The sequence below is a fragment of the Lampris incognitus genome, chromosome 9 (genome assembly GCF_029633865.1).
Source record: "Lampris incognitus isolate fLamInc1 chromosome 9, fLamInc1.hap2, whole genome shotgun sequence".
In the NCBI taxonomy this organism is placed as follows: Eukaryota; Metazoa; Chordata; class Actinopteri; order Lampriformes; family Lampridae; genus Lampris; species Lampris incognitus.
The window spans coordinates 22,904,028-22,928,377 of NC_079219.1; the positions used below are offsets into that span (position 1 = coordinate 22,904,028).

Here is a 24,350-nt window from a genome sequence, read left to right on the forward strand (position 1 = left end):
GAGCGAAACAGGAATGTTTATTGTATTATTTCCTTGATACTCGGGATCGGTGGCTTTACCCTTTGTATCACAGGCTTCATCACTCTGTTATCAGGTCTCCTGTAACTAAATTAGATTTAGTGGAATGTTAAACACATATACATGCTAATCTCTGCTTGGTGAATCGACCAAAGCTGTGTTACAATTAGCCCTTTAATCCTTTGGTGGGTAAAGCATGTGGCCTGCCTGTAGCACTCTAGCCACTGTTAAGATGGCAGCAAGACACACACACACACACACACACACAGACACACACACACAGACACACACACACAGACACACACTTACAGATGGTGATGACAGGCTGTATGGCAATTACATTTGGGCTGATTGTGGGTAAAGGAAGCACGTTTATCTCAAACGTAGAGCTCTATGCGGTAAAAGGATAGCGCTGCTCAATAATTCAGAAGTGCTAATGAATGTTGCAGGGGATATGTGGGACGAAACCAATTCTAATCGCCATATTATGAAGTCAGCCCAGTGTTTAGTTTCCAAGGAGACGCTCGATTGACATGTGTCATACAAAATGCATGTGAAGAGTCCATGCAGCTTTTGCACTAACCTCTCTGTTAACCAGTCTGTTAGGACTGTCTTGTCTGGGACTGAGTTGATGACATAGGGTCAGGTGTAATATAACAGTAGCAGGCCCCCTATAGGAAAGATAGAGTAAAACAATGGTGAGCTACACTAGCGTTTAAATTTCATCTTTATGCCCTTGTCAGTCTTTGTACTCAGAACTAGAAGCAGAGAGCCTATGGAAGATTTTAATGCACATTGTTTCTTATTTTGAAGACTGACGATGTGTGTTTTTTTGTGCATCTCTTTATCAAACGGTATCACACTAGGGTGTAGTCTTATCATACCTCACAGCTGATCCCTGATTTAGAAACGAAGATGGAAAGGATTCATTAAACCCAGAGCAACCTGAGAAAGTTAAGTGGTGTTCTTAAACTTGCGAAGCTTATTTGATACTCATGCCCTGTTTCGGGAGAGGTGTGGTATCAGAGGAGGAGCTTAGTTTTTAGCCTTTTGAGGTCAGGGCTTTTAACGTGGGGTACCTCGTTTTCCTGTCAAAGCCATGCACACCGTACATGTCTGAGGGTATATCAGTTAGTTACTCCGGAATTAAGAGGGGGAAATCAGTTGCACTGTGTCAGCGCTGAATAAAAATGTTTTCATATATATAATATACTCTCTTTAATTTCCATATTCAACTCCAGCTACACCCCAAGAAAGCACACAAAATGAGAGTGCATGTGTAGTTGGTGTGGTAATGTCCCTGTCCTCCCTATCTCTGTTCTATTAAATAAGAGTGAACAAAACAATAAACAAAATAGTATACATTCAAAATAGTAAAAGGGATTGGTTCCAGATCGTCAAATAAAAATTCCCAATACTTTATTTATAGTACGAAGAAATAGCATAGACTTGCAGTTCACGTAAGCCATAGAACGTTCTGGCCATTTTCCCAACCTTTCTTCTTCCTGCTGCTTACAGGAAGTTGCACCAGCAGTTTGAGTCGTATAAGGACCAAGTGACGAAGATGGGCGAGGAGTCCAAGCAGACTCAGGACCAGAAGAGTGAAGCCCCCACCTGCGGAATATGCCACAAAACCAAGTTTGCGGATGGCTGTGGCCACCTCTGTTCATATTGCCAAACGAAATTCTGTGCTCGGTGCGGAGGACGCGTGTCTCTGCGGTCAAATAAGGTAATGTTGGCTTTTATGTTTGGCCTTCGTGTTCATAAATGTGTATGGACATACTCTGCAAGACTACACACATACACATATGCAACACAAATAAACACAAAAGGCACACATTTCCGTCCACATTATAATATAGAATCTAAGGTTATGAAACACTGGTGTGAAACGGGAATTCAATGGCAATTTATCCCACCCTGATTATCAACATCTAATCAATAAAATCTATTAAAAGATGTTCATTGGGCATCCGGGTAGCATAGCGGTCTGTTCTGTTGCCTACCAACAAGGGGATTGCTGGTTTGAATCCCTGTGTTACCTCCAGCTTGGTCGGGCGTCCCTACAAACACAATTGGCCATGTCTGCGGGTGGGGAGCTGGATGTGGGTATGTGTCCTGGTCGCTGCACTAGCGTCTCCTCTGGTCGGTCAGGGCGCCTGTTAAGGGGGAAGGGGGAACTGGGGGGAATAGCATGATCCTCCCACACGCTACATCCCCCTGGTGAAACTCCTCGGTCAGGTGAAAAGAAGCAGCTGGTGACTCCACATGTATCAGAGGATGCATGTGGTAGTCAGCAGCCCTCTCCGGATCGGCAGAGGAGGTGGAGCAGCAACCGGGACGGCTCGGAAGAGTGTGGGTAATTGACTGGATACAATTGGGGAGAAAAGGGGTGAAAATTCCAAAAAAAGAAAAAAGTTCATTGAATGTCTTTGTTCTATAGTAATTCTGTTTACTACAAGTGGGTGAAGATACCCTTGTAGCTTTGTTATTCAGGGCGATCTAACTTACTGTTCCTCTAGCTTGCCACCAGAGAAAACACTTCTTGTTCTACCCTTTCCCCTAAAGGAGTCTATTGGCTGTTTCTGTGTGTGTGGCACTCTGGTGCCTAACTAACCTCGTCAAAATCCTCCCTGCAGACTAAGCCAGAGCTTTTAGTGTTAGACCACTTAAATTTGAATCATCAGCTCGAGTGTTTTTATGTGATGCTGTCCAATCCTTCACTGTTGAAATGTCTGGTGTATCACAGTACTACGACTAATGTCACTCACAATCTCTCTCTCTCTCCCTGTTTTTTTTTTCTGTTCTCCTCCCCTCCCCCCATCGCCCTCTTTCTGCTGCATTCCTGCTCTCATGGAATTGCAACAGGAGGACAAAGTGGTTAGCAAATCCTTTTTTGCACTTCTTGAGACTGTGTGGGAATAAAAACATTCATGGAATGCTATCATATAGTATATGCACATACAGTGGCCAACAATGAGTGCTAGTATACCTCAGCCAATCCTGGTCATTTATGTCTGTGAGTAAACTAGGCTATGGTGTGCAACTGCAGTTTTTATTGTTACATCTGATCGGTCATATTCTTTAAAAATGCATTCATCCCGACGGGCATCTGAGCTTTTATTCATCTGAGTTAGCGATCACGGTTATTACTGTTTTCAGTTGTGTGAAGTAGGATTTCACTTTTGACATTTTGGATTCACTAGACCATTTCCCTACTGTAGATCAACATCAAGTTTATGGTCATGAAACAAACAAACTAATTAACAGACTATTGTCTGGAACAGGTTGTGATCAATAGGCAATTATATTCCAATTGACCATTTGTGACCTGCCAATTAGTGCCCGATTATTATCTGTGCTTTCTCCATCATCCAAAATTGCTCTAACACCCCAAGAAGACTAGATAGCAGTTTTGATGCAACATATAAAAGATAATGCTAGATTTGTAAGAGTTAGCTTAAAGAAAGGGAAATATTAAAGGGTCTTGTATTGGAAACTGTCAGATTCATGTTATTCCAGGTGACTGGAGGGTAATGCATTTTTTATTCCTTTCCCCAAACCAAAAGCCATCCTTCATGGACTCAATTTTCTGGAAGACCACACTTTCTAGTTTATAACAGACACGCCAATGTGCACACTGACATCTGCTCAAAGTTAAGTTTGTCAAGTTAATCTGTTTATGTGTCGATATTACACAGCAGTTTAAATACTGGAGTTTGTTTTATTTTCTTTTAACATTGCAAAAGTCATCAAGGGAGAGGTGGGAATGGGTGAAATTTTGCAAACTATCAGTTCTAATCTATCCCGGCCCCATCCTCATCCTGAGGTCTTACATGTGACAAAGCACAGGAAAATCGCAATGTAAATCACAAAGCAAAGTTGAATCCCCGTGGCTTGCTATATCCACATCTACATATTCCATCCATCCATCCATTTTCCAAACCGCTAATCCTGATCAGGGTCGCGGGATGCTGGCGCCTATCTCAGCAGTCATAGGGCGGAAGGTAGGAAAACACCCTGGACAGTTCACCAGTCCATCTCAGGGCAGGCATATTAACACCTAGGAACAATTCTACACATCCCAAAATGCAGAAATTTATTTTCATATGACTAGATGTCATGGTGGGGTGTCTCCCCGCCTGCCGCCCAGTGGCTGCTGGGATGGGCTCCAGCATTCCGTGACCCAAATTCGGATAAGTGGCTTGGATAATGGATGGATGACTAGATAAACATATCACAGGGTCATAATAATAGTTTCTCATGTGTAAATTAGATTTCTAACCTGCTTCTGTTTAGAAACCCTCGACTGCAAAACAGCAGACATGCATTTACATGGGTCTGCAGGCCACAGTGTTGTATGCAGGATATACCCGGGCTGCTGTCCACCCATACAAACCAGCAACAAGCCCCGCTGGAGACTCCAGTGCCCAACTACTGCCAAGACCCCCGTTCAACAGGCTGCTATTGTTCCCTACAAGATAATGGCTGGGAGATCGATTACTATGTTGTACAGGTGGTGTTGAGTAATGACTGTGGTGGCAGGTTGGTGATGAGTAAGTTGGAGCGTTGGCAGACATGCCCGGGGATGTGCCCGGAGCTGATGCCCACTATTTACTTGATAATGTTGCAGCCTCTGACCAATCTTAACAATTTTTAGTAAGACTAGGTGGAAAATATACTATGGACACTCACTCATACTAATATCACACAACTGTAAATTTAATTCAAGAGAATCCTTAAGCTTTCAAAGCTCAGCAGGCGGAACGGGTTAGTGGTTTGACTGGACATTGAGGTTTAGGTGATAAGAGGGCAGATGTGAAGTCATCTGAACTTATTTAGAAGGGGCCACATACCCTGAAGAAGTGGGTGGAGAGAGAGAGAGTGTGTGAGGAAAGAGGTGGTTTAGGTCACTAGTCATTCAGTCTCAGACACAGCCTGTCCTCACTGTGTCTGGTAACAGAGTCCACCATCTCAGGGTTGACAAGGGGCAGAAGGGGCAGGCTGAGCACGGGGTTTGGTTCCCTGCAGAGCCCAGATGACCAGATTCTCTTTCAGATCAGTGACAGTAAGAAGTCACTTTAGGTTTAGGTTTGATTTGAGCCACTGTAGGGGCTCACTGTAGAAACTGCAGGGGTGTACGATAGAACCAGGTTAACGTTGTTTAAAGTCATGTGCATGTGACTCAATCTATTTAGAGTCCATCACATTTGTTTTATCCAACAGAGTAAACAAATTGATGATTTTCATTTTGATTGGTTAAAAAAAAAATCTCAACAATCGGAGGAGGTATGGTAGAACTTCTGCAAATGTTAGTAGAAGTGAGCAGATTGTTGTTGGGCCATGGATGTCTTTTAAGGATTATTTTCACGTTGTCGCTGAATCATTGAACAGTAGATAATAGCCTTGCAAGGCAAACCAATCTGATGAGTCAATCACATTGATCTTTCTCAGGAGATAGGGCCTCATCTTCCTCTCAGTGAAAGCAATTTCAAAATGGCGGGCCCATCTAGAATGTGGATGGCAAATCACAGTTTTGCAGACTGATCTAAGGGGGCCAAGTAGCCAAGATGCCATCCACCAGAATTATAAACAATGCCTGCAGAGACAGTCATCTACTGTACAACATGGAGTCAATTCCATGACAACAGCTTACACAAAAGCTGTTGTTATCAATTCTGCCACTTTGTGTCACAACTACTGTATGTAGCCCCTTGGATCGGTCCCACAAGATGTGATCAAGATTATGAGGTTGGGTTTGTTAAACCCAAATCATTGTAGGCATATCCTTGCTTCACTGATCCACTGGGACACCAGCGCTACAGTGAGATTCTGATCAATTTATCTTCTCAAGCTTGTAGTTGAAGATGGATAGAAGCTTTGATTACAATGGGCCACTTTTTGGAGTGACCAGCTGGCTTGTCTGAAAGCTTGTGTGTCAGTGAAAAGAGGTGGCGGTGGTGAAATCTGTCCTTTTTCCATCCGTCTACTCTTTCCCGCTCTCACAAATGGTGACAGCAGTGGCGAGAGAGATCTTGTTCTGTGAAACGGCATCAATATTTACAAGTCTCTCTGTGGGTTAGCAGCAACCAGCAGAGCTGTAGTAGGAAATGGGAATATGATATATAGAGACAGAGAGTTTAGGAGTCAGTGAAAGAAGTAAAGATTAGGAAAAAAGACCCCCCCTCCCCCCAGTTGAGCTCTGGGAGGCCGTCTCAGTAGCCCTGTTTGAACCAGTTCAATAAGCGTTTATTCTGGTTTTTCTAGATGCAAAGCACCTCATGTGAACCTTGCTTCTAACATACAAACTGACATTTAGAGTCATGTTTAACTGTACAGTCTGACCGGGACCGAGGAAGGAAGGAGCCTCGTCGCTCGTAGAGAAACCATCGAAATCAAGCGCGTTAAAAGGTGTTTTCGGTAAAATGCGGCCCTGGTTGTTGGACATTGAATTGGTCTGTTGAGCATAACGTGAAGTTTCCAGATGATTTGATTTTGCCGGTCTGGTAAACTTGAAATTATGTGTTAGTGTGGGTGGGCTATTAAGTCGAGCAAGGCCTTGATGTTTGTAGCTTAAACTCACGACTTTACTGTTATCTAATTAATTTTAATTCAAGTTGACATTGGCTTGGCCTTGCAGGGCTTGATTTAAATTCAGCGTCATATGTTTCCTTTTTCCTTTTTTTTAACTTTGAAATTGTCTGATAATGAATCCACTCTTAAGCAGACTATTTGGAGCATGGTTGCTGCTTCAGTCGCATTTTCTTGGCATTACTGCTGGCCAGGACTTCGGGCAAGAGTGTCTGGCCAAATTTAAAGAAGGTCAAGAGGATTTTATTCTCGACGCCAACGAGTCGGTGAAGGACGGGGCGACGTTCATGGCCTCCCCACAGGTGACCCGGGACAAGGACTGCATCTGCTCCTGCTGCAAGGACCCAAGATGCAACATCGCCTTCATGCAGAGAGGAGTGGACGAGGGCATGGTCTTGCTTCCTCTTTGACTATCTGTACAAGATAAATACATCTGTCGGTTTGTCAGGAAGAAAGGCTACATCAATTACATACTCAACTCTGTCTATGAGAGTGATCTTGCAGTGGATGCACCCCACAGTGAAAATGACCATCCACCAGTGGCCAATGCAGGCCAGGACAGGGTGGTTCAGCCTCAGGAGAGTGTGATGCTGAATGGCATCGACAGTGAAAATGACAACGAGATTGTGTCGTACCAGTGGCAGCTGGTTTTTGGAAACCAGTTTGCTGTCTTAGAGAAAACCACTTTTCAAGACTAAGTCATCGTGCACAATCTGACATCAGGAGTGTACAAGTTTCAGCTTATGGTCACAGACTCCAGTGGCCAGTCAGACTTGGCCCAGGTCACTGTCTTGGTCCTCACCCCAGAACAGTCTGAAGACCACTGTATGGCTCCGATGAAGATCAGGCCATGTCGTGGCTGCTTCCCTCACTGGCATTTCAATGGGGCCTCAGAAAAGTGTGAAAAGTTCACCTTTGGAGGCTGCAGAGGGAACCTCAACAACTTGGCTGACATGCCTCTTCAGTGTCATGTGGAGGTCGGGGAAAGTACCTGTGGAGTGGCAGACTGGGGTGGTGGTTCCCATATTTAAAAAGGGGGACCGGCTCCAATTATCAGGGCATCACAATGCTCAACCTCCCTGGGAAAGTCTACTCTAGTGTGCTGGAAAGGAGGCTCCGACTGGTTGTCGAACCTCAGATCCAGGAGGAAAAATGCGGATTCCGTCCTGCGCCGTGGAACAACGGACCAACTCTTTACCCTTGCGGAAGTACTGAGGGGAGCATGGGAGTTTGACTAGCCAGTCTACATGTATTTTGTGGACTTGGAGAAGGCTTACGACCGTGTACCCTGGGGCACTCTGTGGGGGGTACTGCGGGAGTATGGGGTACCGGGGCAGTTGCTACAAGCCATCCGGTCCTTGTATAACCAAAGTGAGGGCTGTGTCCGCATTGTCGGCACAAAGTCAAACATGTTTTCGGTGGGTGTCGGACTCTGCCAAGGTTGTCCCTTGTCTCTGATTCTGTTTGTGATACTCAAGGACAGGATCTCAAGGTGCAGCCAAGGTGAAGAGTGTGTCCGTTTTGGGAAGCTCAGAATTACATCTCTGCTCTTTGCAGATGATGCGGTTTTGTTGGCTTCATCAGAACACAACCTCCAGCACGCACTGGGGTGGTTTGCAGCTGAGTGTGAAATGGCCGGGATGAGAGTCAGCACCTCCAAATCTGAGACCATGGTTCTCTACTGGAAAATTGTGGATTGCTCCCTCCGGGTTTGGGGTGAGTTGTTACCTCAAGTGAAGGAGTTCAAGTATCTCGGGGTCTTGTTTACGAGTGGGGGTAGGATGGAGCGGGAGATTGATAGGCAGATTGGTGCAGCATCAGCAGTAATGCAGACATTGTACTGGACCGTTGTGGTGAAGAGGGAGCTGAGCCAGAAGGCAAAGCTCTCAATCTTCGTTCCAACCCTCACATATGGTCATGAGCTTTGGGTAGTGACCGAAAGGGTGAGATCATGGATACAAGTGGCTGAAATGAGTTTCCTCCGTAGGGTGTCTGGGTTCAGCCTTAGAAATAGGGTGAGGAGTTCGGCCATCCGGAGGGAGCTCGGAGTAGAGCCGCTGCTCCTTCGCATCGAAAGGAGCCAGTTGAGATGGTTCGGGTATCTGATTTGTATGCCTCCTGGGCGCCTTCCTTTGGAGGTTTACTGGGCATGGCCAACTGGGAGGAGACCCCAGGGTATACCAAGAACTCGCTGGAGGGACTACATGTCCAATCTGGCCTAGGAACGCCTTGGGATCCCCCAGGAGGAGCTTGAGGGCATTGCTGGGGAGAGGGATGTCTGGAGTGCCCTACTTAGCTTGCTGCCACCGTGACCGGACCCCGGAGAAGCAGCTGAAGATGAATGAATGAATCTGACTGGGGGTGGGGTGGGGGACCCCGGTGGGAAAGCCATGTTATGAGATGTAACCCCCATGTTATGAGACGTTAAATATTTTGTGCCTTTTATAGTTAACATTATGAATCTGCTTGGTAAGAAAATTGGCAAAATGTCTTTTTCTGCCCCCCCAGCACTCTTCGTCATATTCTATCACTCACTAATTCCTGTGTGGTTTCACTAAGGTAAAGTTTCACAGGTTTAAACATGAAAGCATTTCTCACGTGTCAGCTTGCTTTTCTTTCAGATGAGCCAAATTTAGCCCTGTTGATATGGTACAAAGGAAATCTATTTTTCAGTGTCAGTATTAAGCATCCAATCAGGATCCCGTATCGTTCTGTTCAGTCACTCAGCAGTTGGGCTTGGCATCTATAACACTGCGCTTTTTTCTCATTGTTTGTTGCATATCACAGCAAGGCTACTCATTAAAGATGTACAAACACACGATTGTTGTTTGAAAATACAGATAAGTCACACTTTTTGGCTCAGAGTAAAGGTGTAAAAAAAAACAAAGGTTTCTGCAGAAGGACCAGGTGGTTTACATCCTCTGTATTGATGAGGGGACATGAAGTTGAGGGTTAGAAATATAGAAACCACTTCGATAAAGGAAGAGTTTGTATCACTCTTCTGGGGTCTGCACGTATGAACCCCAGCTGGCAGCACTGGAGTGTGATGCAACTTCAAAAAGAGAGCAGTTTGCCATGGGGAGGACGTCTACGGATTAGAGCCACTTTCTGTCTTTTTTTTTCGTTTTTGGATAAAGTTGCGTGAGATTGTGCGACCCGTCGACGATCCAGCTGCATAAATAAAAGGGGGACATTGCTTTCTAGACCGTCATCAAAGAGTGATAGTTTGGGGAGAGAGAGAGAGAGAGAGAGAGAGAGAGAGAGAGAGAGAGAGAGAGAGAGAGAGAGAGAGAGAGAGAGAGAGAGAGAGAGAGAGAGAGAGAGAGAGAGAGAGAGAGAGAGAGAGAGAGAGAGAGAGAGAGAGAGAGAGAGAGAGAGAGAGATTTGGCTTGTTTTTTTGTTGCTCACCTCACATGCTTTTTTCCTTCATGAAGATGCCATCGTATATCGACCGACATTGACGCTGGACCGTTTTTCTTCTTCGCACCTTTTCAACGAAGCTCCAGCCAAAGATTTTCAAACGGTCATCTTCTTTTCAGAAAATTAAAAAAAACAATTTAGTTCGACGTCGTCGGCGTGATTCAGTAACTGCTTTCTATGGAAGGAAATTGAGGGATCGAAAAACGAAAAAAGGCTTCTTGGATCGTGGAAAAAACTGGATGTTTTATTTCGTGTTCTTGTCGGCTGGTCTCGCTGGGTCGGATCCCTCCCATGTGTAGTCCACCGGCATCGCCGTAACCTTCACGGTGCTTTCCGGCGGCTAGCCTGTAGTCGGAGTTGGATCTGGCCGCGGTGCTGAAGGTCGGAGCGTTGCACACGATTTCTTCTTCGTCTTGAGAAAAGGAGGAAGAGATGCGGGCAAGTCTGTCGGGATAACGACTAGAGGCGTCTTTATTTCTGCATCGGCAAGAAATCACCGCGTCCCCTCTCGGCGACACAATGGGTAAGCTGACAAACGGAGCTGGTCCGTTTCACGTCGCCCAAATTTTTTTTCCCCAGGGCTCCGGAAAACCCGGTTCATCCTGAGCCGATTAAAATCGCGTGCGGTGATTAAAAAAAAATTTTTTTTAAGGAAGTTCTCCATTCAGTTTTCACCTCGTAGTCCGCCACAAGACGTTAAATCCGTTGTTTTTTCTTCTTCTTGATTTTCTAAATCGCCTGACATAGTGGCAGACACTGTACTACGTCATCTGCGCCCGAAATACATTTTTTTCTTCCTTTTTTGCGCGGTGAGTATCCCTCATGGTGCCTGTTTAGTCCTGGGGAGCGGTGGGAGGGGTCCACTATAAGACTGCCATCTGAATTTTAAACTGTTTTGAATTTAAAGCGATTCCCCTCTTTCTCAGTATCTCTGATCTTCAAATAAGGGACGTACATATGCATCGGGTCTATTATTATTATTATTATTATTATTATCGTTATTATTATGAGCGCCGCGGCGCACTAAAATTAGAAGCTCATTAAAATGTAACTCACCACGTGTGGGCGGGTGTTTGAGCACGTGAGGCCGTGTGTGTTCCCTTTACATTCTCATTGGCTCGCTCTGAATCACCAAAATGCCCCCTAAACTTTTCATTTCGGAGATCAGCTTCGGAAACTTAATGCAAAACGTGTACTTATTCATGCGTGTGCAGGTGTAGCCTAATGCACGGTGCTTAATGCATAGTGGAGGAAAAATCCGTAAAGGTAAAATAAATTAAAATCAAAGCTGATTTTTCAAAGCAGGTATGATTTGCCTGCATAATTCATTAACCTACATATGCACTGTCCCCCCCCACACACACATTGTGCAGCAATGGCAATAGTCTGGCAACAGTCTAGGGGGCATTAGAAAGTATTCATGTTGCTCCCTGTACTCTTCAGCTGCAGAAGGTGCAGACTGGGATGCTCTGAGGAACGCTCCTCTCCCCGAGCAATGGGTTTTTAATGAGCAGTTCAGTTCAGTTCAATTCAGTTCAGTTCAGGTGAGCGAGAGAAGCAGCCTGGCAAAATGATACCTATGACAGTTTACTTACCACCACATCAATATTTAAGCCGGTACCATCTCTTTTTAGTCTTGATTCTTTTTTCCTTTTTTTTTTTGCCCTCGGCAGCATCGCAGAGAAAACCACTGTAACATGTGTGATGGTCAGGGCTTATAAGGGCTATCGTGTGCCGTACATGCAACACGGTTAGAAAATAAATATCGATATAATGTTTCTGAGCTTATACATTTTGTTCATCGTCGCCATGAGATCATGAAAGAAATATATTGTGTATATATAGTGTATGTGTGATAATGCACGTATAGAGGAATTTACTCCTGGTCTAGTCTGCCGGGCCGGATCCTGCTGATTCACTCCCATCTCCAGCTGTTGTTAAATCCGGGTGCAGTTCGCATTAGCAGCCAGCAGAGGGAGCTCATAACCTTCTCTAGTTGCAAACCAAGCTAGTGAGTGCTGCTGTGTGCGTCTCTGTATTTGTGTGTTCATGTATTTGTCTGCCTCCCCTACCGGAATGTTGATTTGGATCTTTAGGGAAGAAACTAAAGAAACATTAAAAACACAAAGTTGAGGAATGCTTGCTATATGGAGCACTATTCTTTGCAATAGAAGGCATTAGAAAGACAGTGTAAAAGTGTTAAGCAGTTCATATGCAAGCCATTGTTTGGCGGTAGATATATGTTGCTCAGAGATGACTCCTCCAATTGCATACTTGGCTTGTGTATGGGAAAATAAATGTAATGACAGTCTCTTTCTCTCTCTCTCTGTCTCTCTCTCTGAAACATCCATACATTTCTTTTTTAGAGATTACTGTTTCCGGTATCACCGAAAGCACCCTTGGTCGCAGGGGAATGTATTAGAAAGGAAATTATTTATTGATTCCATTGCTCTCAGTGTTTGTCTCCCTTAATTCAGTGCCCCGGTGTATTGCCTATAGAACATTTAATAGAGATTATATATCCTCCTGGTGTTTTGCAGCATTTGATACTGTTGAGTTTTTATTTAAAAAAAAATTTTTTTTTAGCTTTCTATTTTGGGCTGCAGGTTCAATGACTATAAAATGTGCAAACACAGGGAGAAATGGCCCTGCCTGAGGGCCACAGCCCCCACCCCCTGCCTGCACTCAGCCGTGAACAGTCAGGCTGAGGGGTAGTGTGTGTGTGTTTTGTGAGCTATAGGGAGAATGGCTGCAGTGAACATACCTCTGGCCATCACAGCTGCTTGACCTGTGTGTATGTGAGTGTATGTGTGCGCGTGTCCTTTGTTCAAAATTGTGAATGCGTGTGTGTGTGTGTGTGTGTGTGTGTGTGTGTGTCCGTGCATGCATTTATCCATGCGCACATCTGTAGGTATGTCGTCTTGTCTCTGACATGCTAGGAAACGCAGGGGTATGACTGGTGATATGCCTCTTAATATGAGTCAAGCATGTGGCCTCAACTACAACACTAGATGGACTGTTGGCCACCTCATGTTGTGTGGTAACACCAGCAGGATGACTAAAACTGAAAAACAACCGTCTGCATAAAACAAAATAGCTTTTTTTTACTTGACATGAAGCATGGGGAGATTTTACTTCCTTGATTGTGTCAAGTCAAGACAGTTACGTCTTAAAAAGACCAGTAACATTACATATTGTCATTTTGTGAAGAACCCTGAGAACCCTATTTTGAGCAGTAAATCTAATCCACATCGAAGCGGAAAGGACAGGGCGTAAAAGAAATGTAGAAGAAGAGAATTGAATGTGCTCCTATGCTATACCTCTATTGGCTGTTTACATTCAACCACAGCTGAACCCCCAGGCTATTTTTGAGAAACTCAAAAGTTCATCCCTATGCTTCCAGTGTGCCAATCCGATCCAGCCATTGATTTTTCGGACTTAGTGTGCTTAACATTTAATAGACCCCATGCATGTCTTCACTGGCCTGTATTTTGGAATACTGATGTGCTGTTAGAAATGAACTGCTGAGTTAGGAGACAAGTGGATACCTGTTATTGGCAAGATGTGCTCAGACTGGAGATGTGCTCAGACACTGACTCGTATGTTAATCGCATTTGTCAGGAGCACATATACAGTATGTAGGTCAGTGAAGATCTATAGGCTTCAGTTTTATGTGAACGAACTGGGCTATGGTATGTTTGGTATAAAAGGCAAGAGTGCAGTAATAAACCGCGGGTGCCTGTGAGCATTTACATCTACATTTTTTTTGCATGCGTCCATGTGTCTACATGTTGAAACAATTTTTTGTGTGTGCAAATGTGCGTGTCTGTTTCCGTACGTGGTTGCAACTGGCAGTGAGTAGAGGAGAGTGGCCACCAGGTGCAGGAAATGATCTCTGATTGATTGGCAAGGTGACAGGCCTTGGTGGCCTCTAAGTCTTAGCAGATGGCCCACAGTTCACTGCAGGACTCTCAGAATGACCCTGGTAAAAGAGCTAGTCATGGCCTCTTTGGTTACTCTCCTCTGGGACACATAAAGCACAATATGTAGACTCCTTGCCTTCATTGTGTCAGCACAGTTATAGCCCATTTGTAACATTGATAGCGGGTCATAAACGTCTCATGTGTCAATAGCACCTAGTCCAGTAAGCGATGCCCATGGTACCATCATAGAAGCAATACTTTTATGCATTGTAATGGAAATAGATTGTGAAATAATTCACTATTGCTGGGTGATTGTTTTAAGATTGGAGTCACATCCTCATGTGAAAATTCAAAGTCAGGCATGTATTATTAGTTGATTAGGTCTGTCCAGGGTACAGTTATTTCTTCGGGTACGGATATTTCTACAGGCACAAGCTATTTCTGCAGACTGTGAATAGTCCAATACAGATACAGCCACGATAGAAGCCCCCAATCGTTACCAAGCTGCTACTTTGCACCACTGCCAAGAGGAAATGTTTAGGCAATCCTATTGTGCTATTACAGGATAGATGCACCGTTAGAATAGATGCACCATTAGAGGGGGGGCTTCTGTTGTGTCTTCCTGTCAAGATAAGCTGTTGTGAATTAGGTTAAGGCCACAAATCAACCCGTCTCCCAAGGTTGGCATGGCTGTAACTTGAACAATTACGCTCAGTAATTGTTCAGACCAATACAGTTCAAATGAGTTCAGTAAAGTATATAAATCTAGCAATACATCTCGGTCCGGTTTGATTTGACTCAGGAGTTGGTGGAACAGCCCACCAGTAAGCTACAGTGCAGCCAGTTGGGGGGTGAGGCAGCACTCAAGGGCCCGCCCACACTAATAACAGTAATGCACTGACTCAGCACTGGGACTGTGGAAGCAGCAAAGACAGGCGGGGGGGGGGGTCTTGCGGTAGCTGTTGGCTGCTTTGTTGGCTGTCTGGCTTGTCAATCACTTTCAGGTTCTTGGTCTTCTCAGACGCACTGAGAAATTTACTTTTAACTTTCATACTCGGAGCGAGACAGGGTGGTGGCCTGATCTTAGGACTCTGAATGCACTTTTACAGGTAGCCGAGAGCGCAGTTAACGGTTTGTGTGGAAAGATGTCACTGAAGTTTTACATAGAAAACAGTAAGTGGATATAAAAGGCGGTGAGGTTGTACCATGTAGTATTTGTGTGTGTGTGTGTGTGTGCACGTGTGCAAGTACACTGGCGTGTGTATAGCGGTCAGGGCTCCTGTCTAATTTATGAGGCTAATGTCATTGTGAGCTGGCTGCTCGGGGGCTGCGATGTAGAGCAAATAAAGGTATAGCATAGCTGCACAGAGTAAAACCCTCCATCTCTCTAGCAGCCCAGCAGAGGCAAAATGTTCCAGTTCTTTTCAGTTTTCTTGAACAAATAGCACAAACAACAATTATATAACCATCAATTTTTTTGTACCTTCTTATCTCTCTTATCAAAAATAATGTAGGCTGCAGTAATCTTTCTGCAGTTGCCATACAATGTCCTCAAACATGTGGGGTAGTATATGGATTATACACAACAGTACACTATTTCATGATTGTACGGTGTTAGTAATTTAGTTTAAAATAACATGTTCAAAGATTTACTTACCTCATGCATTTTGCCATAACACTGTGATCTTTTGCTCAGAAAACATCAGATTTCTCATTGGACTCGACTGTCTAGTAACCCAAAATATAAAATAAGTATAAGGATAAGATGTTGTTGTAAGAGTGAAATGTCATCTCTTCTCCCTTCAATAATATCCAAGGCTGCTGTATGTGTATAAAATATTTCACCATCCACCTCATCTAAACATCAGTGAATGTGCCTCACAGGTATCCTGCCACAATATCCTTTAAATTTTAGATATATATTATAAATACATTATATATCATTCCATTACAGCCCATCATGGGCCATATGAGACAATCTCCAGCTGTCCATTGCCATTCCAAGCCACTTACTTCCTTTCTCTCTCTGCTCTGCAGGTTATGTGGGTATGCAACTTGTGCCGAAAACAACAAGAAATCCTCACCAAATCGGGGGCGTGGTTCTACGGCTCGGGGCCTGGCCAGGTACGGGGCGTGTTTGAGGGTGGGCCACAGGGGAAGAAGGCCAAACTGCAGGACCCATCCTCGTACCCATACCAGGGAGCCTCAGGGGACTTCTCCACACCAGCGTCAGATCGAAGCAGACCTCACGGCGGGCTCCTACCCAGACAGGCGTCCCTCGACAACAGTTCAGGGCTTAGGTACTCGGGGCCAGGCGACGCACCCATAGACAGGTCAGCTTCCTGCATGGGCAGTTGGTGTGTGTGTGTTTGTGTATTTGTTTGCATGTGTGCAAAGGGGGGAATTTGTGGTCTTTGCGCACTGTCAGAAACCTCACTGAGGATTTGCTCTTTTTGGCTGCTGTTTCTTGTTCTTCCTACATGTAGTATTTGAAAAAATGGCTTGTATAACAGCAGGGTTGAGGTTTTAGACTGAGCATGTCGTCAAAAGAAATAACACCCAGACAGTGTCATTGTTTTGATTGAAATGAATTGCTCGCCTCAAAAAAATCTGCCTGCATTCCTTGTTAACTGGAGGCCTTTTCATGACTGAGATGTGGCAGTCTTCTAAGTGGCAGGGGCTTCTGGAAAACCAGTCACTGCCAGAAAACAAATTGTACATACAACTATGGCAGATACTGTACCTGACACTTAGTCAGCAAGTACACACACACACACACACACACACACACACACACACACACACACACACACACACACACACACACACACTTCCTCATGCTCAATCCCACATGAAGCACCTTCTGCCTTTGCTCTCACTTTATGACTATGACTAAGGTTCAGGTAGTGTAGCTGATGAACACTCATTTTGTCTCTCCGTTTGAGACAAGGACCGGTTTAAAACCTGAGCTCAGCAGCTAATGACACCTTTTGTTTAAAGCACATAATAAATGCTTCAAGTTATGTTGAGGCACTCGGTATCGAAAACAAGACACGAGTGAAGACATTTTTGAAAGAGAGAAACAAAATAAGGATTAGTTTGCAAAGCAGAACATTGTTTTCCATTTGTTATCAGTGATTAGTTTGGCAGTGTACTGTGTGACAGGGTCTTCACATGTTCAATGCTCGTCCGCAGAGCATTCGCAGATGCAGCCGCTGATAACGTACACGCTGTGCTTGTGAATCCTATCTGTGACCAGCCGCTTTCTTGTTCCTGGTGTGAAGTAATGTAATAACTTTTATGTCCACATGATGGCTCCTTACTCCCCTCGTCCCACTGAGTAGAAGGGGGGGGGCCTTTAACACAGTAGCCACATGCTCACTTGAAACAGCATCCACTGTAATGGCATGGACAGGAAACCTTCTCTTCTCCTCACAAACGTAAGATAACATGGCCTGCTCCATTAATTCTCATATCTAACCTCAGGCTTATATTTAGGCCCATCCAGGCTTAACGTAAGCTTTTTGATCAAGCCCGGGTTTCTGAGAAGGATGTTTAGCACTACAATAAGAAAGCTTTTAGCAAATGCAGCCTAAATCTATATAAAGGACCATCAAGGTCGTGATGGTAGCAGCAAAACTCTGGATGGGAACACACCCCCTTATTTATCTGTTGTGATGCAGTGGGGCTTTGATATCAGGTTCTCTGTAACCCAGGGGTCAGCAAGTGTCTCAGAGACTAACAGATGTCCTCTTCTTTCTGCCGGTCCTCCCTGCCCACGATGTTGGACTTCCTGATGGGAAAAAGGTGGTTACAGGCTATGTGTCATGCCATCTGCTGAAAACCATGCCCAGTGGGGTGCCTGACTCCTGAGCAAGCCCCCGACTCATATATATATATATATATATATATATATATATAAAATGTGAGATAGATGTAGGAAAAAACTTTAATTCATTGTACTGCTATGGATTAAAGTTTCTTTTCGTACATCTATCTTAATATTCCGCTCCTCATTTGTTGAGCACTTTTATCAACACCATTGATGGTTTAAAAAAATGCTATATATATATATATGTATATATATATATATATATATATATATATATATAATATAATATACACAGACATACATGCAAACATTTTTGCAGACACGCTCAATATAAACCACTCAGACGCTTTTCTCTTCTCCCCCTTCCTCCTCCTCCCCCATCCTCGCATCCCTGTCCCTGTTCTGTTCTGTCCTTGCATAGGTGTACTCCACGGCCCATGTCCCCTGTTGTCCGCACAGGGACAAAGCAGCACACGCAAGGGAGTGTGGAGACACAACTCATTAGGCCTGTGTACCCCCCCCCCCCCACCGCGACCTTGCATTCACTTCATTATACACACGGAAACAGGAATTTGGAGTCATCAGGGGAGAACTATGTTTTTTTTAGTTATCAGTTTTTGTCCTTCCATTAGCTTTTAGGCTGCACTCAAAAGAGCCCACATGCTTCACCTCTTACCTGTGTTCCTATACAGGCTTTACAGTGACTGGATGCAGACTTTGAATACTGTCAGCAGCAACAGACACACGTGAAGGGTGTTTAGAGATATTATTAGAGGCTGCTAAGCTGACACATTTCTCCTGTGTCCGGGGAAAAAAGGTTTCTCCTGTTGAATCCTCTGCATTGTAAATCTGTGTTCTATAAAGACATAATAGACTAGCTAAGTAAAGGACAGGTATTCGCTGGGTCTCGTCTCACATCATTTATATGGTAACTGAGGCTATACCTGCAAACTTTTGTAAGTGACATTCATGTTGTTTTAAATCTCTTTGCAATTTAGTGAGTTACTCTCCTACTCCCTGAGTAGGTTAGTGTTATAGGGTTGTTTTAATGGACTATAGATCTGACTGCTCCTTGCATTTAGTCAGCCAGTCACTCTTTGTTCCACTGTGGATTCTTGCCGGTGTGTATTAATTGATTGCACATCTGGAGAGGCAGGGATGGTCCAGGTGAATGACTATAGCTTCTGCGTTGCCTGCATTCAGCGACACAACAGGGAGCTTGCCGGCTGAAAGTTCACAAGACAAGGCCAATGATGGATAGAGGAGAGGCCATAAATAGAAACCCCCTGTATGAGCACAAAAAAACTTTCATTAATCTTAAAGAATGTTTAAATTAACTCCTGCATCTATTCTGCTGGAGAAAGGGGGGGGGGCTGACAGTCTATTTATAAGGAGAAATAACTTGGGAAGGGCTCCTAATTTATCTTGGTCTCTGAGGTGTCTTGAATGAACACACAGATACGTGGGGACAGCTGCAGTGTTGGGTGAAGCTGATAAAACAACAATGATTATACAGGGATTAGAAGATAATTACTCACTGGTGGTATTTCTCAAGATTCTGCAAGTTTATTTATTTATTTATTTATTTATATCTATTTCAACACATTCAGCTTGCCCTGGCCTGTCTGGACCAGTGCAGCCTTGCCGAGCTCAGCTCTGACCGGTTGAGTTTCGCTTAGCCCATCCATGTCCAGTCTGGACCAGCACAGCCAAATCTGGCTCATCCCAGCCCTGTCTTGCTAAACATAGTTTATGCACATTCTAAGCAAACGCGTATACATATATTAATGTCATGTAATATGTATGTCATCCGGATACATCATAATGCCGAGCCTTGAACAAATAATGAAGAAGGTCATTTTTTGACTTCATAGTTTATGAGCTTTACTGCAATGACTTGCATAAATCCAGAGAGTTCAAATTTTTTGTTGAGTGTCACATAAGTGGTTTAGGTATTAGTTTAAAACACTGAAACCAACATGATGAGGCAAGAACATTTTGATTCCTTGTGTAAGTTACTGGTTAGCATTTTAGCACAGAAATCCTCATTTGCCGTGCTTTTTAAACACCATACTAAGACAGAGGCACCATGAACCATAATCATCTATAATGAACAACCAAACTGTACAATAAATGTAACTTGTGATCACCTCTATAGGGTAAGTGTATCACCAAGGCTTTGCAACCTTGTTCCCTTTAACCTGTAAATAGCTACTTACTTGATGAGCATGCTAAATTGACCTCTGACCCCCACCCGCCCACCCACCTTACCATCCCATGTCACACTGGACTAGGCTGGACATCACAACTGGACTGCAGTAAGTGGTTGAGGGCAGGGCACCCCTGCTCCTCCCACATCTTCCCATAGAGGGGAAATAGTCTATGGTGATTTTGTAGGTAAACCCTTGTCAAGCCCGTTAGCGTTAACATTCCGCCTGAGTAAGGAGAGCTGGTTGTGTTCACTCTCACAAGTCTCGCCTGTCTTTCTCTCATCCTTGCTCTCATCCTGTTCCACCATCGCCCTTGCACACAGACATTCAATCAGAGGAATTTGGATGCCTTTGCTCCTTTTTTTTATTACTTATGAGAGCTGATGGTCTGAAGCCAGATACAAAGAGGGGGGGAAAATACCCCACTGACGACAGCATCTCCGCTCGCCAGTGTGTCGTGGGCTATCTGCTGTGCTCGCATACCAGGGTGTATGAGAAAGAATTGCAAAAGGAGGGCGACATGGCAACACGGTCGCTGGAATGAATATCAACCAGTAGAGTGTGTGTGCGCGTGTGTGCGCGCGCGTTTTATTGCGTTTGTGTGAGCGTGCTATAGGCGGGGGGGGGGGGTTGAATGTAAGGCAGCAATAGATGCGCCGCTAAGGAATGATGGCTGCCATATAGGATGCTTTGCTGGGGTTTTTTTTCTCCCCTTTCTTTCCTCCTATCGCTCTTTTGCCTCCTCCTAGAAGAGATTTTTTTTCTTGCAATACTGAGGGGGAAAAGGGGCTCCGTGCCGGCACCCGGTTCTTGGTCGGTTCAAGTTGGGAGCATAATGACCGAAGAATGCAGTGTAATACGCGTCTCATCTGAAGACACTTGGTGCCAGGAGCAGGAGAAATATGGAACTTGACTGGCGTCTTTTCGCGTAGCCTCAAAATGCGCTCCCGGAGATAAGGGTTCCGGAGCAGGGAGGAGGAGGAGGAGGAGGGGGGAGCGGCTGGTGGATGTATTGTCTGTGAAGAAAAAAAAAGAAAAAGAAAAGGCTCATTACTGTGGATAACGAAACAGTGAAAAGCGGAAGGGGGGGGAAATGCAGTTTGAGACATTGCGTCAGTTTTGTAGCTCGGTTTTATCTCATTTTAATGGGGCTTTTTCGCCGCCCCAGAACATTTTGCAGACGGAGCTGTTCGAGCAGGCGTTGGGTAACATCGGGTGAGTGATTCCTTTGTGCGGATACCTTGATTTATGAAGGGCTTCCCCGTTGGTATGTTCAATGTAGTATTCGGGGAGAGGAGGTTTCGTGTATCGATCGACCGCCAGCCAGCCTGCGTAACAGCAGCCTGTACCGGAGCGCTGCAGAGATTTCCTGGCAACGCTGCAGGATGTGGGGCTGATCGGTTTTGTTGTCGTGGTCGAGGGGGGGGGGTAAAGGATACGGTTAGGTAGTTTTTGATAATGCTGAGCTGCGTGTGTGTGTGTGTATGTGTGTGTGTGTGTGTGTGTGCGCGTGTGCGCGCGTGTGTGCGTGTGTGTGTGTGTGTCGTCCCGGTGCACCGCCGTTGCAGCATGTGTGCCGCCACTGCCTGCTGTCGTGCCTGCGCGGATAACGTGAGGGATATTTCGTAATACTCCGCTACTGGAATGACTGCGCCCCTTAGTCTTTGCACATTTCGACCAAAATCGGAATTAAGGATTAAAAAATAAAATAAAATCGCGGGACGATTGATATTCCCTGCTTTCTGCCGTGCAGTAACACCGGCATGTCATTTGAATCTTAATGACAGTTTAGATATTCTCTATTTGGAAATTCAACGGAGCACCCCTTAAACTTGTATGGAATTGAAATGATTTTTTTACGTAGTGTTTTTATAATGCTTGTGCTGTGCTGTGTGTGCGTGCATGTGTGTGTGTGTGTGTGTGTGTGTGTGTGTGTAATGAGGAGTGGGGCTAGGGGTTTTTTGCACGGGAGCATTATATGATCAGTTTGCTAAATGCTGCTTTTCCCTACGGAGATGTCCGTGATCATTTGGCCAGGCATGGATGTTGGACACAATATGCAGACTGCAGAAAAGGGTTCAAACTAACACATCTCACCCACCATCAGATTCACAGATGCTGAGAGCTGAGAGAATGTGCAGACGTTGTTCTTGCCGCTATAGAGAGGCAGGGCTACATCTATACACCACACAACGTCTCACTCTCCAGACTCTGGCTCTTTCCCTCTCGTCTTGTTTTCATCCTTATCCTCAGAAATAATTTGCAGTGTTGTTGGGCTCTCTGCCACCTCAAGTTAAATGGTCAGAGCCCTCAGGCCCCGAACAGGGGTGAGGCATTGTGCTTGAACACTAAAATCTAGCCGTCATCTTATTTGACTGACTTGTTTTCCCAACACTTATTCTTCCTCTTTCTCAAAGGAAACACATTTCTTAATTGGTAGTTGGAGAGGGTTGGCATTTTTGTGCTAAATAATAATCTGGGGGGGGGTGTTGATTTTAATTATGCTGGAAATTTACGGGGGGATCTCTGACTCCCCCTAGTCCCAACCAGAGCCCCCCCCCCTCGATAACAATGAATTAATACCTTGAAGGGTATCGCCCAGTCATTGTTAATGTATTGAGATTTTAGAGCAGCACTCTTTACTGGCTGATTCATATGTTTGCTGTGGCCAGGTAGGATTTTCATGCAGGGGGCGATATCAGCAGGCACAAATTATGTTATTGGTGCATCATACTCTCCATAATGTTCCCTTTGAGACACTGGGCAGATTATTTGCCATGTTTATCCAGCGCTAGTTAGAAGGGCATTTATTTCAAGTTGGTAAATTAGAATAATGTCCACTAAAATAAGAATTGACTCAATATATGATAGTTCTTTCATTTTGGCTGTAATGCACCTGCATTTAGCAACACCCCAACATACACACACGCACCCCAACACCCATATGCGCGCACACACACACACACACACACACACACACACACACACACACACACACACACACACACACACACACACAAACACAACATGGTATACAGCCTATTACTGTGCATTTGTTTTTCAAAGCTGTCTAGAAATAGTTTAAATAGTCATAGACACAAAATGCTGTAGAGTTGACCAGAGGATAGACATTAACAAGCAGAGTGAGAGACCCCAGTGAGGGGCCATAAGGATGAGGCAATGGCTCTTTACTTCAGCACCTTGGCACGAGTGCTTGCCTATGTGTCCACTTGTCCCTGGGTCTGTAGGTGGCAGCACACAGTGCACTGACCGCCAACCCATGTGTACTCTTATAATTAGCCAGCAGGTTTGAACAACAGTTCAATTAGAGCTATTTGTGTATGAGCCCCCCCCCCCCTTTCTCTCTGTCTCTCTCAAGCCAGGGCCTAATGGCACTGTATGCTTTTAGATCCAGCCTCAATGTATTATGCATATATGCCTCAGCAGAGGTCCTAATGGGGTGCGGGATCTGTTCTTAGAAGGCTTGAATGGTTCTGAATTAAGTGGTCAGTCCGATTTAGTGGGATCTACACTGGCCAACACCCCCTCTGTGGCTCAGTCATTTCCTTGAAATGCCTGGGACCAAATACACTAATGTAACTAGCATGCAGTGTTGGACTGATGTACATTGCTAGTGAGCTTTGATGTAAGTATAAGACTAGCATTTTCATTACCTTTTGCAGCTGTGCTCCAAATACCTTCTCAAATGTTCCTCTGACTATACAGAGTGTTGCTTTTTAATGACTCCAAACAGGGCCATGCAGTCAGTGTGAGTGTTTTGTGAATCATCCTTAATACCAGAGTAGTTTATTTTATTCCCATGTCTCAAAGGCATCTGTTGTCTCTCTGCATTGACAGCATATTCCTAGCCACGCACTTACACATTTTATGACCAGTATGTGTAGTATAGCATGTACGGTCTACTCAGCAGCCTGTATTCCTGCTGCTGATAGTTGCAGTCGCAGGGGACAGCCATAACCGGCTATACCTCTGAGATGGAAACACCCCTGGTTTCCACCTTCCCACCCTCCTCCCCTACCGTGTGCGTCCGCTCCATCCCTCCAGCAGTGCGGTTGCCATAGCGATAAAGTGTAACGTTTGATCATTATAGAGGATGATGTGTCTCCCTGTCTGTTAATCCTAGTAAGCGTTTGTCTGTCTCGACAGAATGAGGTGGTGGTGGTGGTGGTGTGTGTGGGCAACTGGGGAAGCTGTCTCTCTGACTGAATGCTGTCGGAGGCACGGGCAGGTGATAGGAAAGGAGAGGAAGAGAAGAATGAAGCAAGACTCCCCATGATATGGAATCTAGTTATAGAGATGGATGGATGGATGAATACATAATTTGATATGATAAAT

At 44.7% G+C, this 24,350-nt stretch overlaps 1 protein-coding gene across 2 annotated transcripts in view; it reads left to right on the top strand.

Moving 5' to 3' along the window:
- rims2a (regulating synaptic membrane exocytosis 2a) overlaps positions 1-24,350 on the top strand; it is a 224,806-nt gene that overhangs the window by 56,227 nt on the left and 144,229 nt on the right. For both annotated transcript variants that reach the window (XM_056286260.1, XM_056286261.1), the window contains exons 4-6: positions 1,537-1,747; positions 2,887-2,898; positions 15,990-16,285. In XM_056286260.1, the coding sequence (XP_056142235.1) occupies positions 1,537-1,747; positions 2,887-2,898; positions 15,990-16,285 (519 nt within the window). The remainder of the gene's footprint in view (positions 1-1,536; positions 1,748-2,886; positions 2,899-15,989; positions 16,286-24,350) is intronic.